The sequence below is a fragment of the Papilio machaon genome, chromosome 15 (assembly GCF_912999745.1).
Source record: "Papilio machaon chromosome 15, ilPapMach1.1, whole genome shotgun sequence".
Classification (NCBI taxonomy): domain Eukaryota; kingdom Metazoa; phylum Arthropoda; class Insecta; order Lepidoptera; family Papilionidae; genus Papilio; species Papilio machaon.
In genome coordinates this window covers 3,128,204-3,148,046 of record NC_060000.1, presented here as the reverse complement: position 1 = coordinate 3,148,046, position 19,843 = coordinate 3,128,204, and the positions used below count along the sequence as shown (strand labels likewise).

The window sequence follows — 19,843 nt, the reverse complement described above, 5'->3', positions numbered from 1 at the left end:
GACTGGGATGACGATATATTTTATACAGAGATTTTGGTCTCAGAAACCCACGGTTACTTGGACATAAGCTAAAATGAGACAAAAAATTGCTTTATTTGTGAATTTGTGTAGTATCTTGATTTGCATTTAATTTATGACATAAAAATAAAGATTGGAATCAGTCATAAAACGATCATGTGGTCGCAATTACAGTGATACTTATTGCCATTGACATAAACTGTACCCGGCCATAGCAATTAACGTAATTTTAAGCAGTTTTTTAATCATTTTGTTTTTTTAGCTACATGGTTTGCAATCTTGACAAAGGTCCAGCCACTTTTATGTTAATTTTACGGCAAATAAACCGCAAGCACGTAAAAATACACAAGAGGGTACAGAGTCGCGGGCACGTCGAAATAACGAGTTTTTTTTTGTTAACCGTTAAAAAAACCGCAGTCGTTTTATTTCAATTTATAACGATTTAAAGTAAACTTTTGTGTTACGCTTCAAATATAAAAAGAAAATTGTCAAAAAAATTGTTGCGTGCATGTTAATTCCATTAAAATCAGTCCTAATATGTCTTTTTCAAGTTTGCCAAGATTTAATATAAAACTCAAACGCTTAAAGTACTTCGCCATATTCCCTATTAATCCTAACAGCATAGCCGTGTTAATTGTAGCCTGTATTTAATTAAACATTCTTTAATTTAAGTCAAAGATCAAACCTCTCACCCTTTTAAAACTGAAAGGTTCAATTTGCCGAAATATCTTCATGAATTCGGCGGCTCCCCAGACCCTCGAATAAACTGCAGTGCCTACAGCCGTCCTTGTGAAAAAGATATCGAAATTAAACACAATTAAAGTAACCCTTTCATTACTTAAAATTCAATTTATTTTTAGCACCTCGCAAGAGGATTATTTACCATAAACTTTAATTCTTCATTAACTGTACAGGGTTAATATTTTGTAGTGATCAAAAACGATACCTTTATGATTTCGTGTTCGATTACATCATCAAATTAATTGTTCGAGGTTAGGCATATTCAAAAGTGAAAGACGTTTGAACTTCAAGAATAATCATATTTTAATCATTCGCATAAGGTAACCTTTATAAATTTTAATGTTTTAATTATCTTCTTGACTTAATAGATATTAAATGTTAATATCAATAATAAAATTTAAGAAATGCTCTAACTTTAAGACGAAACACAAATATATTAGTGATATTACAGACAATTCCGCAGTTTATAGCCTCTCTGTGTTTTATAACGACATAGTTAAACTGTGTAGATATTCTGTCTGGGTCCTTCGTACCGATCTAACTAATATTTATGCAGTAAGCTCGAATGTTATCCAATTTTAACCGTATTTTATATATCCGCTCCCTAGATACATTTGGGAATTGGATTAAGACAGAATTCATTGACGTGTGACTTTAGTTAGCGATTTTGCGAATGTGATTAAATAAGGTAAGGTAAACTACTAACTACTACGTCTAGAGTCGATTAATAATTCTTAAACTATATCTCGTCTCATACTAACTCTGCTATTTTATGTTTCTGAGTGTGTCAGCAAAAGTTAATCAATATAAATTGTCATTGTTTTCACAAAAAACGAATTGGAAACAAACAGTTAAACCTAATACAACCGGAAAAAAACACATAGTTTTTGTTATAAAATGTTTGTAAAACTTTGATTTTGATCCGATGTATGTAAACAGAAAACCGGCCGCAGTTTTTTGGGCGGATCCAATATTGTCAGAGGCGGAACACTGATGACCTATTACTTGTGTTGCGTTTTATTTTACATGGTGAAATATCGTATTGGCAATCGAGCGACAAAATCGTCGCATTTAATTGATGTACTGATCATGATATGGAGCTATCGGCAATAAAGTGTGTTTGTGTGCAAGCCGATAATAGATGTTTATACTGTCACGTACTTATCCTCTGACCACACAAGTCCAACTTTAACTAAACATAATACGTCATCGAATATGGTGATCAATAGAATTCTCTTATACATAATTCGTTGGTATTTTATTAGGACTATTTAATGGTATTGAATTACGTGAATAGCTTGTTATGATAGAACTATGTACTTATACACTTTGTATAATCCATTTGCCGTAGTCCCCAATAAAATTTGAGTCTAGTCAATAAATATAGATTATGAATATAAAGGTGGAAATATTTACTTTAGAAATATCTCTACTGTATTTGGACTTGTGTGATGTTTTCTTCATTAAATCTTCTTTAACATCAAGAATCGAAATCAAATTACGTTATTTTCTTTCTATTAGATAAAGATTACGTGTAACACGTAAAAATACTAGTTTGGTAACCTTGGCCTCGTCATCTTATCGTGTCATCCATTCGAAACGACCAGGCCACAAGGTCTTTAGGTCTGGCAACTGATTGTTAATTCAGGACACGAATCCCTTCTATATGCGATTTTCAAATACACCACGGATTATAGATACTTGTGCACAGTCCGCCCCAATCGGTCGCGACACTCGATTTTGTGACTGCGGCTAATTGGACGGCTGGGACGATCTCGAAAACGTTCGATGTCGTTAAAACCTCGCAAACTTGACCTCCTTCTGACAAAACTTGTTTGATTTAAATTATTATTCAATTATTATTGAATCGCTTACTTTATAGTAATGACTTTGATTGTAAAGAATATGCGATGCGAGCAATTTTAATAATATTGTATAATACGAAACGTAATATAAGGATAAAGTTCGTTGGATTAAAAGTCTTGATAGCTTTAAGATAGCAAACAAAGGTTAGATATTATAATAAATTAAAGATGTTTATAAGCATACGGAAGAAATTCTTTTTGTGGGTTTATAGTGCTTGTACAGTTTACCTACTTACCTTGTCTTAAACATCTCTAAGAATGCTGCGGTTGTTAAATAGCAGTATAATTATACTATTTTCCACGAGATCGAAATGAAAACTATCATTACCTAATATTATTTTAATCTTTGTAATTGCCTAAATCTAACAAAACCTCACAAATTAAATATAGTCCTTAACAAATCGAGTCGTAACAGGGAGGTTTTCCTTGTATTCTTAATCATGGCTTATTCGACATCATTATTTTGCGTTACCATTCGTTAAAAATTAAATTTGGTTTCTACGAACGGGAAACCATTATCCCTACCTTAAGAGAAGAACAGCAATAATTGTAAATCCCAAATTTATTTAGATACAAGTCGCAGGTAGACGAACACGTGGACAGCCTTACTGTAACAAACCTCATCTCCACGAAACGCCGGAGGACCGGCCGGTAAAATAAATACGCTCCCTATACATATTTATTTTGTATTCGTTTTAGTAAAATTCTCACTATAAAATTTGCTCAGCGGGAGAGGACCGGATGCCTTATAGCACTACTCACAGCGGCGATATTGCTAAGTATATTTTTATTGCATCTAAGTATATTTTCCTGAAATTTGTATCTAAAGGGATCCACACTGATCGTGTTTGGTGCCTTTTTTTTAATGAATTCTTGATTTTGTTATAAACTTCGGAGGAAAGTATGGCAGTGTGTTTACTTACGGCCTTAAGGTCATCTGGAACTTCATAAGTACGTCCATCCGGTGTTTCAATTGAAGTTATACATAACATGTTTGTTTTCACGTCGGATGACGCCAACACTTCAAATTTGAATCTTAGTTTTTCCATGTTCCAAAAATTTTACTAGAATTGTCGTTTTATAAGACGATTTTATTGTAATTCGGAATTAAAGCACAATTGTGTTGCTAAAAAGTGAAGAAACGACAATTAAAGTTAATTCCGCTTACTTTTCTTAACCTTCTTTTTAAAGTTTTTACTATTTTACATTAAAATTCTCTTAACTGTCAACGTCAAAAATGATGCCAGATAATAAAATGAAGAAAAGTAAGCGAGATACAATTTCTTTACAGAAAAAATAAATGTAATTAATAAATTAATAATTTTCTTAAAGAAATACAATTTCTTTACATTGCCATACATCGATCTAGACCGTGTTCTCTGTATGAAGCCCGCCCGTCGAGACAGCCTTGCCCGTGACGTAATAATACGCTCCCCAGACATTTGAGTCACGTAAAACTGACTGATGCTATATAAAAATTGAGCATTCTCATGTCGCGACAATATTCTCTTACGTTTCATATATTTTACTCGTACACACGAGTAAACTGCTAAAATAATAACGCCGAACGTGTTTCGAGAGAATTTTTAAATCACATCTGTCACTTCTTTGCTAGAAATTAGTTCTAAAGTATCAACGCTCGTTCGCATCGACCGAGATGAGCACAGGAACGACATATTTGGATATCAAAACTGAATATTTCGCTGTAATCCAACGAAGCGCATCGGCGTCGGGCGGTAGGGGGCGCAGCGGTATTCACTAGTTAGTATTATATATACTCTTCGGTAATACGAATATTACGGATGCGCATAATTGAAATCGAAGTACCATACCTGCATATAAAATACCATTACGACGTGACCGAACAGCGAACATAGATTTTCACTTGAATCACCAAAGGATAAAATTAGATGTCAAATGAAACTTTAATTTACGAGAAGCCGTTTAAAGCTTGCTGTAATATTAAAATTTACTCTTTTCAGTAAAGTGTCTTTGAATTAAAATGGATTGTTGTATCAATCTTTCTGATATTTTCCTTATTTTTTTTTTTTTTTGCAATTCCTTTTCATTTATTTTTAGGCATTACTTTTTGGTGATGAGTATCTATTATATAATTCTGGTTCCTATAATATTGTAGAAGAGTGATACTGTAGTCAAAATAAGACTTTGTCTTAATTTCCCTTATTCCCCTGTTTACTTGATAAAAAGCAAGTAAAAAAGTAATATCTATGGATTAAGCAGCATATCTATGCATGCACTTGTTTTGTATCCGTGTAATTGCATGTTGTTTGCGCAGTAATTAATGCGGTATAGAGGCATTTTGTTTAGCGCTTTATATGGGTCGCTGTGTTATTAGAAGCGTGCGTGTCCGCGAACAACTGATCCGATGTTTGTCTTTGTTGCAGGTAACACAATTCCCTTTTCATATAAAATGGGTTACAACTCGATGCAGCAGTCCGTAAGTAGTGCGACATTCTATAGCCGTGACTGACTGCATGTATATTTTCTGCGCCAGTTGTCACCACACTTAATGAAATGTTGGTCAAACGAACTTCAGATTCTATGTAAGTTTTTTTGTCATCAATGTTGATATTATTTTCAGCATAAAAATTTGATTGTAAAAATGAAATTTATATTATATAGTATCTGTCGCCGGCGACCACGTCCGCGCGGGTATAAAAAAAAGTTAATAAGTAGGCTATGTTTTCTTGCAGATTATGTTTTACATCTGTGATCAATTTCATTGAGATCCATGCCGAGGTTCTGGAGATACTCTGTAACAAACATCTAAACATTCGCATTTATAATATTAGTAAGAAGTAGGATTTGGACATAAGTTTGCCAGTAAAAAAATTCTTCGTTTTTAATAATTTGAAATGTATTTATACCCAATGGCCGATATACCTAATTATCTAACTACAGTACATAATTTACCACATGTCCGCTTCATTACCCACAAATCTGATGTGCGAGAAATTAAACTTTGCACCACGTAATTGTAGTAACATTTTGTTTTGGCAAATGTTATAATTTAAAAGTTACCATCGTCCGTTTAAAATGTTGTAAGCGTGTTTTTTTAATTTTATGACAGTGAATGTCTGCTGTTGAAACCCCAAAAAACATATTGATATATTTTTCCTAGCAGAAAGAGAGAAATTGCATTATGTTTTTGCAAGTTTCGGCATTTAAAGCTACGTCAATACTTATCATTTGCTAAAATGAATAACAACATAACTATTATCAACATTTTATAACGCTAAACGCATATTAGCGTGGCAAAAAAGTTGTGATAATAATGTTTCGCTCATATTCAAGGTGAGAACCGGTAGGTGGTGGCCAGTGGTTACCGCGTCATGACGCGAACTTGAGCCGACTGATTATGCCCATTCTCAAACTTATATAAATTCTATAGGCCAACGCCGAGGCTGACTTACAAGGTTTTCTTCTAAATTATGTTAAAAAAATATTTTGTAGGTCATATGTCCGAATACAAAAACAATTATGAGAACCATGTGTTTCTGTCGAAATGGTGTTACCTCATTTTTATCCGAGGGAAGGAAAGAGACGATAGAACTATGTGTTTTGTCAATGGAAACAGGGCAAAATGTGAGGTTAACGAAAGCCTTCGCTCAATGTGTTTCCGAGCATTTTTTTGAGTTCTCTCTTTCCTTTGTTTAATAGATAGATACCTTCCTTGAAACTATAAAACTTTTGCAGTTAAAACTGATAGTTAATTAAATGACTAAAATAAAATTGAGATATTTTATAAAAGTTTTCAATATTTACATAAGTAAATAGTTAGTAAGCATTCTTGTGTTGTCACATCTAAGCTTGAATCTGAATGTGTTATGTTCTCTCTTGAGTACAGTAAGCGGGATTACATATGTGTAGGAAGTACACATATAGCTTAGATTTTATCGATGTACCAATTGTAATATAGGTATATGTTGGTTATACATAACCAACATATGCGATAGCTATGGATGATTCTTGTTCTGACAAATTCATTCAGGTAAAAGTATTCTTATATAAAATGTTAGTTCAAAAAGAAAAGGTATTGTACGCAACACAAACAATCGCATTGTTTCAAACAACATATAAACAAATTCAAATGTTAAAACTTTAGGAAATGTAGTTTTCGATTTTGAACGATTCAACGGAAACTTTAACAAGTAAAATAAGCTGCGAGTAGAATGCGAATATGGAAGCGTGTTCGGGAGCGAGGCAACAAGTCGTTACGACCTCTAAACATTCAGGCACCATGCATGTAACGGGAAAGTGGCACTCGAAGGCGCGGAGATTGGAAATACGATTTCGAGAATACGACGACGTGCGCGACACCTGCCGTGGTACCGCTGAATAACGGCGATGCCATCCAACGGGCGCACATCACGATTGCAGAGAAAAACACGTAATGTCTGTCACGCTGCAATAGCCCCGACCGAAGAACAACTAGTACAAATGTGAAATGAAGAACGTTATTTTTTTAATAACTGGACTAACATTATCTGTATTATTCCAAAAAATACTGTTAGACACTGTTTAGTAGAATACGTAGTTATATGTTTCACCATAAATATGTATCACCAAAATGCTTTCGGTATATGTACTTCATTATTTATTGGTAAAGATCGCATTTCGCAAGCTCACGCACAATAATGTTTCAATAACCATTATGTGTCAAAAATCGACGCCAGGCACTAGAGTCAAGGTATAAAAGGGTTGACGTATGTTTAAGTTAAAATTTATTTAAAACACTGTAAGTTTTTTATGGTAAGACCTTATGTGTCAAGCAATAAATCTAGACTTTACAAAGTAATTACTTTGTCACATTGGTGACGCACTGAGCGTGATAACTATACTAATACTGAGGGCAGAGCTCACACGCCGGTGGTGATTACTCATGTGCCCTCCTACCATCATAAACCAGCGCTGTTTCCTCAAGAAAAATAAGCTATGAGTTAATCAAAAAAGGAACATTAGTTCGCGGTACTGACATTATTAATCTTTAAGGCACCGCCTGGCAAGTCGAGATTGTGCCATTGTATATTTCTATTGTTATATGTTACTTAATCTAGTACGTCAGCTGATTTCATTTAATGTAACTTGTGCTACGTTTTATTAATATGTCGTATTTATTATTTTGATTACCATTTACTCGTAACTAACAAAATTCAATTTAATTTATAATTATGTTTTGATACTATCTTTTGTAAATAATCAGTGCCGTTAATTTGCTTAAATAATTTTCAATAATCACGATAATTATAATATCGACGCTTCATTAAAATATAATTAACTAGCTTTTACCCGCGACTCCGTCCGCGCGGAATAAAAAATAGAAAACGGGGTAAAAATTATCCTATGGCCATTTCCTGGTTCTAAACTACCTGCCCACCAATTTTCAGTCAAATCGATTCAGCCGTTCTCGAGTTATAAATAGTGTAACCAACACGACTTTCTTTTATATATATTAGACTAGCGACCCGCCCCGGCTTCGCACGGGTGCAATGCAAAATATACCTACTACAGAATGTCCTTATACACAACGTTCACAGCGTTCACATTAGAAACCTTTAAATTTATCAGTGTTTCTCTACTATATTATGCATTTATTATACATACAAACCTTCCTTAAGAATCACTCTATCTATTAAAAAAAACCGCGTCAAAATCCGTTGCGTAGTTTTAAAGATCTAAGCATACATACGGACATACAGCGAAAGCGACTTTGTTTTATACTATGTATGTATGTATTGATTAATGAAAACGTGTTTGTAAACGTAAGTACTGGATTTTGTTCAAATCGTCGCGGACGAAGTCTTGGTCAACTGCTAGTTGTTTATTACAGATTCCATGTAATTTTCCAATTTGTTCTCCACATTATATACAAAGACATTAAAAAAAAGACGGGATCGTGAATTAAACACTTTCCGCTGGTTCTATCTCAGTTAAGTTTGATACTCCGACTAGTGTTATTTTATTGACATAAACATTTCACAAAATTAAATAGCTCCCTTTTTTATTAAATAGTAAATATGTATATGTGTATCTTACATATATATACATTATACATGCCAAATATTAGAATATATATCGATGATTTCGATATTTTTATAGCATGGTATATTCGTATCCCATAATGTTTTAAGTCGTCATTTATATTAGCCGTAACTTTATAAATTACCTTAATTGAAAGTAATTAAGTTGACTTATTTTAATTTTGATTATATACCTATTGCGTACGGTATTGAGTTTAAATAAACTGATGTTTTTTCAACCAATTCGCACGTAAAACCTCTATCTGATAAAATATAGGTTATTAAACTATCTTCTACATAAATATTGATTTATTAATCATCGAAAAACATGACACCATTCATTTAGTTTTTGCTATTTCTTTAAATTTTGCTTCGGACATTTCATCATTTTCAGAACTCTATTTTGTAACTGCATTTGAAGACGTAAATCAACCATAGCATAAAACAAAAACCTATCTACAAATATTTGAGATCGTCAGACATGAACTTGAATTGGGATTTATACCTAGCATGATATATTTAAGCCTCCAAGATTTAAGAATGTAACATCTGCTAACCCTGTGTACAGATGTGATAATTTGTGATGTGCAGCGCACTCGAAGGAAATGAGAGAAGCACATTATTTGTTGGACAAATTCTAACGGAGCAAGTCGCGTGGGGGAAATGGACCGCGGGCCGGGCGTGTGCACGCGCACCGCTATAATAGATCGTCCGTCCCAGTTGGTTTCGGCGCGTCGTTGCGAGCACGTGGCTTTGTAAACACCGCCGCGGTCGCTTTATATGTTACACTCGCATAGTGATCGCCTTATTTTGTTTCGCTTCCACATCTGTTCCACCCTGTGTCTGTTGGTTACATGTGTGTCGTGTCATGGAACCGTTGCTAAGCCGCCCCACGCTTTCCGTCACTGGAGGTACGTCAAATTATTATCGTTTGATTATTTCAAGAACACCTTATTTATTATAATGATTTTCACGGTACGATAACGTTAATTAACTTGCACGTAGTTGTGGATTTTAACCTTCAATATAATTGTAGCATAAGCATAATGTATAGGCTTATTAATTGTTAACGATGTTAGCTAATAGCGGAGTACGGCTCTCGCAGGAGGCCAAATGCAAATCGTGTGACCTGAGAGACGTATATGGTAGGCTTAATGTCCTTTACTTGGTGATTCAGTATTGTTTGTGAATTGTGTAGCATGTCTCAGATATTATACTTAGTATGTATAATATTATGCTACTTATAAATACATAATATTGTAGAATATTTCTTGCTTTTAAACTATAATATAATTTTTGTTGGAAATTGTTAACAATGAAACTCTTATTTTGAGGTTTACCTTTAGAAAAAGCTTTTTTTTTATATAGCTAAATACCGTATTTGAAATGACTTCCAAGGATATCTTCTATTTTAAGAGAAATTTCGAGGCGACTTTTTTTTCAGTTTCGGTAACTTTTTATAGACGCGTTGTCACTCGCTCTAAAATTTAACTTAAGCTATTCTAGTTAATAGAATTGAGTTTTTGTTCACTTTCTACAGAAGGCTCCTTTGGTAATTCAAAGAAAATGTATTGATTATGCATTCTAGTGCGTAATTGGCACAGCGTATCTAACACGAGAACTGGATCGTCTGACAACCTCTTATCTTTGACCTCCGCGATCTTAAATTACACTAACGACGAACAGCAGACGCCATAACCCTACCAGAAATGAGCGACTGCCGCTATATTGCCTTTATCTCTTATCTACGCAAATATATCGTGTGACCCACTTCATTACTCGAATACAATTTATACAGCTAACGTGTTCCGTGGGATTCGAATCTATGTTTGGCATTTACATTATTTTCTTCGGGTATTAAAAGTGATACGTGATAAATAATAATTCACATCTATGTTGAAGGGTAGACGACGATCCGTTCCGAGTCAGGTATTCGGACCACCCGTAAAACACGGTCTTTGTCTGTCAATCTAACCGTGGGTTTCTGAGACCAAAATCCCCGTTTAAAATATATTGTTAACTCTCTTTTTTTCAAAGATGATGACAGTGATAACAATATGTTTTATACAGATATTATTATCACAGAAACCAATGATAAGAGTTTTTGCGCGTCTTCCTATACTTAGTATGTGTTGTATTGTGTCTATAATGTGTTTGTCTATTTATTTTACATGCATAATCGAAGTGTTAACTTCTTTGTTTACTTATTTAGTATTATAAAAACGAAACTACAATATTTTATATAATTAGCTTGCTTGTGTTTATAAAATATGTTTTAATTGGAGATATATCGGAATTTTTTATTCGTAAAAGTCCGATGTGTTATTGACATTTGGACAAATTCCGCCGCTCACTTTGGAGACCTTGCAATCGCAAACAGTTTTCATTGGCAGTTACCTCTTGTTTTCCTTAAATACACGTTTGTGAGGCGAATTATAAACGAAAGAATCGTATTCAATACTTAACAGGTTTTCTGTAATAAATACGCTTTATTTTTATTCACATTTGAGCTATAGAATTTTTATGTATAGTTTTATATGTATGTACATTTTTTATAAATAGAATGTCATTGTTCGAGCCTTCTAGAATTTAAATAAAACCACGGCAACAATCATAAAAATGGAAAAGATATAATGATTAATTAATTACCAGCATTATTATGAAGTATGCTTCAATTAAAGTCCTTGATAAAGACATGTATTTTTGCTCATTGCAACGTATGTTCTAAGAAGCGTTTTCCTACTATAAAACATAGTCATACGTTATTTATTATACCAATAGAATCCGTGTTTCTGCATTCGTTGAATTCACGTGTTTACATACAAGTTTGAACAGAGCGTTGGGCGCTTGTTATGCGAGCTCGCCGAAAGTGGAAAGCCTTGGTATTATCGAGTACTACACGGTTATTTAGTAACAGTAACGCCATGCGAGAATATCTATGCCAGTGTCGTATTGCTTATCTAGACGCTTTTAGACACGTACGTACTACGTACAAGGTGTGTGTTAGTGCACTCAGAGCACGGACGAACGTAACATTGTGAGATTTTAGCATATTTAATCTAAGTTTTAACTAAATAATGTCTAAGTCATCATCACTATGTCGGCGAAGAAGGTTTTATAAACTTTAATATTTAGGCTTAATTTTTGCCGCCGCGCCGGTCTCCTGCCTGTCGGTAACCTTATTTGAGAGGAATAAATTAATATTAAATATGTTTAATTATAAACCAAATAATTCAAAATTACTTTAAAAATACACTAACTATAGATAATAATAAAAAGTAATAAACATGTAAATGTTTGATACAAAAAAAATCTTGGAATATCCAGTAGGCAAATTAATTTATCATGTTACATTTTTATCTGAATCGGGGAAAATATAAGAGAAGATATATAAGATGTATTTTTAAACGCCTATATCAATTGGAGGGTTTTACACAACTTTTGTTTAAACATGAAATGTACACTTACAATGCTTCTGATAAAACATTTCATTTAGTTGGTTAAAACAGTATATGTGAGTGGCTAAATGTGACGTAAAATTTATACTAGTATTGAGATGATTTCCGACACAGATGACAGACATGCTCAAATACAAAAAATAACGTGAGTAGTACTTGATAATATGCGAAAAAAACGGTATTAATTTGTAGGTGTTACTTCTTAAATGGGTTATCTTAATATTCATATTGAATGCCTCATTCTTTCAATCTAAGCCCTTTATGCATAATGTTTTATATAATTTGATGGCATTAAATTATGTTAATCTGTTACGGAAAATCCTCTTTGCAAATGGCCTTAAGATAAGAAATTTGAAAATTAAATTTAGTATTATTTCAGTTGTGTTAAAGGTTTTGTAAGAGGCGAATCTTTTGTACATTATCTATGCAAGTTATAATAAATTGCCGCAGAATTGTTTACTGAGGGTAGCTAAGTGTAGATTTAGTATAAAGAATCTGCGCTAAGGGATTGCTAAGTACCCGTTAAATGAAAACACGGCAGTTGTGTATGAATGCCGAAGCCATGGTGCTGATTGTCGAACAAATTTCAACGATAAACAAGTCTATTTTCTTAATCATTTTTTCAAAGTTAAAAATAACTACTATTTTCATTTGTGCGTTTGTTTCTATTTGCATTTGTGTTGAAAATGTTAAAAATGTTCTGGACTTAGGTAAAAGGTTTCAGTTCAATCAAAATTATTTGAAATATTAGTCATGCTGTGTTTAGTTAAATTGCGGAAATATTTTTTTTTACAATTAATTAGGATTATGGCTAGTTTTAAATTTGTCGTCAGGATTATTTTAATTTCATTCGCCTCTTGATTATTATTGAATAAGATGAAATACGTCACAATGAACACAGTTCCGTTCTATATTACAAAAGCGGTGAATGTGAAAGAAAACTTCCTCAGGTCTTCACATCACTCACACATAGGTGTTAGCAAACAATACGCGAGCTGTATCTAGTAATGAGAACACGTACCGCGCCTGACAAGGAACAAATATCCGGGCCCTGTTCACGGAGGCCGAGAGCTTTTGAACTACGTGTATACCCGTGCCCTTACCCTTCCCTCTTTATCGATGGAAATAAAGGAAAAAATTATGGACGTTCCATATTTTCGAGGGTCTTATTGCTTTGGGAGCTGGAACTATCTATGATCGCGTTCGTTCGTGACAAATAGCATTTTTTGATGCGAATATATTACTCGATGGAGGTTGAGATCAACGATATCAATTTTTAGGGTTGCGTACAAAAACGCCTGTAGAATATTCAATAGCAAATCTCCTTCCACACCCAGAGTTACTAAGGCTCACTAAGGGACTGTTCAATTCACCGTTAAACGGTTGAGTGCGGAATTAGTTTATGTAAAGTGTTCTTAGTACCTATTGTAATGTAAGATAATTGTCTATTTGTTAATATGAAAACAATTGTCGTTAGGTAATCATTTTAGTAATGGGTACGTAATTATGACTAAATATTCCGTCATTGCTTGACAATGGACACTGTTCATTCATATGCACTTTACTACGTAAGTGCTTATTACATCACACAATTTAGTTATGATAATGAATACTATTTAACCTTAAATATATTCGTAGAATTTTTTATGCATCAATAAATTAACACACACTTACTAGTAATATATGAATTTCTTGTATAAATCAGCATTAATATTTCAGCTCTTAAAGTTACGAATAGACAACGACAGAAATTGCAACATTGATGTCTACAATTACAATTGTACGGATCAAGAGACACTCGCGTTCATACAGACATTTCGATAAGAGAGTTCACTGAGTGTATGGCGTCTAAGTCTAATTCTTCCATAACAAATACCTAAATATTACCTTATATTTTAACGATGAATAGTAAAAAATTGATTGTAAAGAGCCGTTAAAACGATGTAATCGAATGCATTGTGAAATGACACGTACAAATAATACGAACAAGTCTTTATTTCGCATCCGATACTCAGCATCAACACCTTACGATAACGAATCTTGACGCATTCCATTCAATTTCTATTTACCTAAGCGCGCAGCCAGCTCAACATTGTGCCGATGTGTTATAATTTATGCAGGTTGTTCGCGAAGTATTTTACAACGAAACTCAAGTTTAACCATACGCAGGATTAACGTCTCTCCAGTCGGGCTCATTATCCTTAGTTAATATTGCACGGCTTAAAGTCGTTAGCCGGTAAAGTTTTGATGCTTACACGCGCCCCACGCCTCGGGGTCGGCAACTATCGCTGCCGCCATATGTCATCATTTTCTCGCGTTAAATCTTCTTCCTGACATTATCTACACCACAGACAAATCTCTCCTTGTTACATAGCTACGAATTTAATATTTGTAGCTTTGTGTTTAACTTATATTAGCCAAATTATGAACGTAGTTTTGACATCACAAATGTTTAATTTATTATAGCCATCTTACACTAAGTTCTTGCAACGTGGCAATTAGAATGGTAATATAGAAATCCATTTTCAAGTAAAGAAAGTTGATGAAAAACTTTTTGGCAGAAATAAAGTAACGTGCTTGAATGCCAAAACATTTATAAATTAGCAATATCACATTTAAATTTTTAAAAAGCTATACTTAAAATAACGGCGGCCTTATTAAATATTAACTGCCATTAACGCCAGGTGGGTGTATCCATTTTACAAGCTTTTAAATGGATGAAGCATTTTAGGGTATTGACTTTCTAGTTTTTGTTAAGATTTTGTAATTTTTTTCGACAAAAGTAAGCAATGTTCGCGTTCGCAGCAAACAAGCTCGGCTTCGTTAGCAAATGGGGCTTGGGTAAATCCTCCATCGACTATTGCGACGCCTCCCGCACAAACACATCAACAGATCGAAGCTAACCGTGTTACAGAAAATCAACACTAGAGCTTAGAGCTTCAGTGTGACAAAATAAAAATATAGACATCGCTGGAAACGAACGAAAAACAACATTTTAATCTCTATTAAATAAAAAATTCTAGGTTTCAGGAGTTGGAAATATAGTGCCTTTAAATGGAAAAAAATTAAAAAATTCTTTATATTTGTAGAATATCTATCCTTATTAATTGAAGAGGAGGGATGTGTTCCACATAACAAATCACCCAGAAACATCAGATTGTTATTAAATTAAACTGAGTAATAATCTAATTATGTTCATATACATCTATTTAAGGTAAAGAAAGCTTAAAAGCTCAAAGCGTAATTATTGCTTACCTCAATATTATAGAAGAAAAAATACAGAATGAGAAACACAAGTTAACTAAATGTAAACGTCTAAGGAAAATTATGGTTTTTATGATAACAATAGCGATGTTTTAAATGTTCTCTTCGGTCAATACCTAAGTAGGGACACAAAAGTCGCACCGACAGGAAGGATTAAAAATGTCTTTGTTCGATCTCTAGGTGCATAATTATATTGAAACGATGTTGAGATAATAAATAGGTTAGCGGTAGCGTAGTTAAGCTCTTTGTCTCTCTCTCTATCTATCTATCTCTTTTAGTATACCAGCCCATCGCCAAATACAATAAAAAATGTTTAGAAAAAGTAATTCATTGTTCTTTTGAATGCAAACTGTCTTTGTCTTGACAAAAGTAATATAATAAAAAAGGTAAAAGAAACTAAATTACTCAGTACAACATTGAATGTCATTCAATGCATAAGGAGCTTCATCCAAACTGCCTGGACTCGATATTATTCGCTCAAACTTATTCCTGTTATTTTGGTTCAAATAATGAAACTATAAAAATCTTTAACCCATAAATTGGTTTGGAAAAAAGTTTTTTTTTGTTTATATTATATAAGCTAGCGCTTGACCACGGTCCTGCCTGATGTTAAGTGATGGCGTGGTCTAAAGATGGTACGCGCTAGCCTAGTAAATGCCTATTTACTCTACTCTTGAATACCCCAACGACCTACTTGGACGGAAAAACTGACGCCGGCAGATAAAAAGAGTTCTTTCTCTCTAAAATGTTAGTGAAGGAATTCTCGATATGTCACGTCTTGACGAGATGTAGGACAATTGAGCGTCAGAGAAATAAATAAAAACGACAGGCGCCTACCATTCGCTTAATTTATTTACTCGAATACTCATAAATACTGCGCTGAAATAAATTCACGCCTCGTTAACTGCAACCTTTGTACAATTAATGTCCTTACGTCGAAATTTGCATTTTAATGTTCCTTGCCGGACAAGAACTTTACATACCGTAAAAATAACGTAGCTCGCTAAAGAACTGCTAGCAACTTAACGAGTTCCTATTCAGTTATAATAGCGACAAGTTAACCGAATGAAAAATTCATGCATGCTTCGTGTAACAAAACTAATTACAGCCCTTTTTTCCACGGCAACAGTTTTATAACATTCTGGAAAGAATCTGAAAGCACTAACATTGTTTTTGTTTCAAATTCCCAGAAATTTTTCTCGACGATTTTATTGGTTTCGGTGAACCTTCTTCTGCTACATTTTTTCTTAAATTTGTGAGTTCTTATTTTCCGCCATTGTACAATACAGCCGATTCTTTCGTGCACCTCATCCACTGGGAATCACTGCACCAGTTTATTGAAGAGTTAAAGTAAGAGGTACTATTAATGTCCTTTGTCCAAATCATAGAATAGTTTTCTTTCTCGTCATTTATCATTGAGTAAATTTTACTTAACAACAGAAAAACCAACATGACCAGAAGTCGTCAGTATATTTCAATAAATATATGTCCGGTCTTTATTCATATCGCATTTCTTAACTACTGTTCCATGAGTATATATCGTGGTAAACGTGACCCGGTCACAGAGTGAGCTTAAAGTAGTGTCCATAAAAATAGGAAATTTGTTGTAATAAACTGAAGATTTTTGGTGCTTTACAAAAACATTACAGTCATCGTCAATTGCCATTATACATAAAGTTGTCAAACAATTACATATTTGGGCTCTTACATCTTGGGGTATTGACGGCAGTTCGATATCGGATCCTGAAACGTTACTAAATGAGTTAATGGCAAATACTAGTATGTACATTTTGCTCAAAATACAATTGTTGGGTTTGAAATACCATTGCTTTTTGTTTCTATTTAGCCTGTAATTAACTTGACATGCTTTTGTTATTGGAGTAATGTTTAGTATTAAGATTTGTTAGCTCCTACAAAAAATTACACTTACTGTCTCACAAAAAAAAATTTGAATTCCTCGCGTTTGAATTGCAATTAAATAAATGTCACATTTTAAAAGGAGAGGACACAGAGAGTATAGTAATATTAATAAGCTGTTTATTTTACTTTTATTCACGAGGCTCTTGGAAGTTACTCTGTAAATTGCATTTTTGAGCCAAATTAAATTGAAGCACTTTTGAAGTAAACATCGACCTTTCGAAGTAGTTAAGTGGCCCGGCCTTGGCAACGCTCCTCGGCCTAGTCCGGACTGAAGAGAAAGTCATAATAATTAAAAACATTTATATTTTATTCAAACCTTAATTAAATTACATTACACTTTCACTGGCAATAAGGACCACGGCCATTGATTGATGACTCGTAATCTGATTTTAATGAAGCCTATTGACTTTTTATTATAAAAGAAGGCTTCTCTAGTGTTGAAAACTTGGAAGGAAATGAATTAATTTCTTTTGAAATTGAAATGTTAAGAGTCCTATTTACTTTAATTATACCTTTTAAACTTATTAAGTATGAAAGATAGACGTAAGCAACATTGATTTTAATGATAACATTGGTGTTTCATATGCGATGTTTTAAAAAGATTTCTCTAGCGAAACATCCTTAAAATATTTTTAACCCCTGTCATACTTTTTGAAAAAAATTAAGATAAGTGTGTATTTTGTTGGGATGTTTCAACAGTGGGGTACTAACGGATACATTGGCCGCCGAGCCGCGCGCGTCACTTAAATATGAAATGTTTCATTCGTATGTTTGTCAACTAGCTTTTTGTAAACGTTTGCACTACGTGTTTTCATATCACTTTTGTATTCATAGAAATATAGTTTTATATAAAACATAGAAGTCCTCACGTATTTTGTTTCAAACGAGGTCAAAATATCAAAGGAGAGAATACGGAACATATTGTCATAGTTATAACAAAAAAGTGCAAAGTTAATATTGTATGGATATTGTAAACATTTCTGACAACGACAATTTATTTTAAAAAGTATTTTGTTTATTAATGTAGACACACCAGGTGAGAAAGGCCATCAAACCTATTGTGTATACCACAATTATGTTGTTCCATTATCAGTGTTTTGCCTACAAAATCATGTGATTTAACCTTTCATTGACTTAAAATTACGAGGCCAACAATTAAAAAATATCATCAACACATTTTATTAATGCTATGCAATTCTAGTTATAACCTTCTGTTTAATAGCTGACAATAAATAACCAAACATATTGTAAAGAGTCAACAATATATCAACTACTGTGTGTACCAAAAACTTGATCCCGCGCCTCAGTATCGTTGTCGGAGTTGATTTTTTGCGTCATCTCGACCTTGTTGCGTAAGACGCATTGGTTCCTCTTCCTAGTTTGTTAGTTTTCGCAACGTCCGCGCCTCACTTCCGCCGGTCAGCCGAAAAAAACTTTTTTCATTCTTCGAAATAAAAATGGCGAAGCGGCTTAGCGTTATTGCAAATTCCAATTTATACAGCGCTACAGCGGGGCTCCTTTATCGCCCTCTTTTGAATATTAGAATTTTTAGATGAGATAGAACTATATGAAAGTGCTCACTGCGCACGCCGTTTGCCTAATTAATCGAGTGCGATAATTATTCCATGCGAGCTATGCGAGCTATCCGCAGCGTTTGCGAGAAATAAAATGCAATCAAACGGTTTAATCCAGTTACGGACGCAACCGACTAAATAGTTTCCATTCGAGTATTATACATTTGATTACCACTATAAATATTATAGCGAAAGCCTTTTTTAATCTAGGTCGGATTTATTGCGGCGCCCGGATGCATATAATATCAAAGAGGAGGCGGACCCGAAAATTTATGTACGTTTTTTATCTAAGAGGAATTCTGCAACCATAGCGGGCTTTCATTTCGCTGAAAAGCGCAATTTTCCCCATTCAGTATGGCCGCCTAGTGAAATCGTTATCGTCAGAGCTGCGGCGGCGCCCATTTCCTAATGGCGGGATCGCGTGCATCCAGCTCTTTATTATGTACCTAGACCTACTGTACCGGTTACTTATTGCATTTTATTGTGACCACTCTTTATTTGCAATATTTTGTTCATCATCAAATATAGTTTATCTTCTGGAAGAACAGTAGGATTACATCAACCTCCCACCTTCTTTTTAGAGCACTCATGTTGTGAGCCCTTATTAAAAAATACGTTGACCTCAAATGTTTGTATTCCAAACAACTATACTTGGTTAGACATGAATCATTTGTCTACTATGGGCAAGCCTTTTTAAATAACCTACAAATAAATCAAAACATTACTGAAGTCACGTAAGCTTCGTGTTTATAACGTGACGGTAACCTAACTCGCATTTATATTTTATCATCGATACCCTTCATGTAACTTTCATCGCTCGTCTAATCCCTCAGCGTATAATGCTCTATCTTCTAAAATTTCATGCAAGCGTAATAAATTATTTTCCAGACACGCAGGTGCTTCCCATGAGGTTCAAATATTCGGAGAGTAAAATATACCATGTGCCATGTTATTACTGTAAT

At 33.9% G+C, this 19,843-nt stretch overlaps 1 protein-coding gene across 4 annotated transcripts in view; it reads left to right on the top strand.

The window, feature by feature from the left end:
• Positions 1–19,843, top strand: part of LOC106721038 (protein gustavus) — a 93,325-nt gene that overhangs the window by 32,372 nt on the left and 41,110 nt on the right. The window contains exon 1 of one of the 4 annotated variants that reach the window (XM_014515894.2): positions 9,303–9,576. The exons of the other annotated variants lie outside the window; for them this stretch is intronic. Coding sequence (XP_014371380.2) covers positions 9,446–9,576 — 131 coding nt within the window. The 5' untranslated portion in view covers positions 9,303–9,445. Of the gene's footprint in view, positions 1–9,302; positions 9,577–19,843 lie in introns of those variants that run through there. 4 annotated transcript variants of the gene reach the window in all.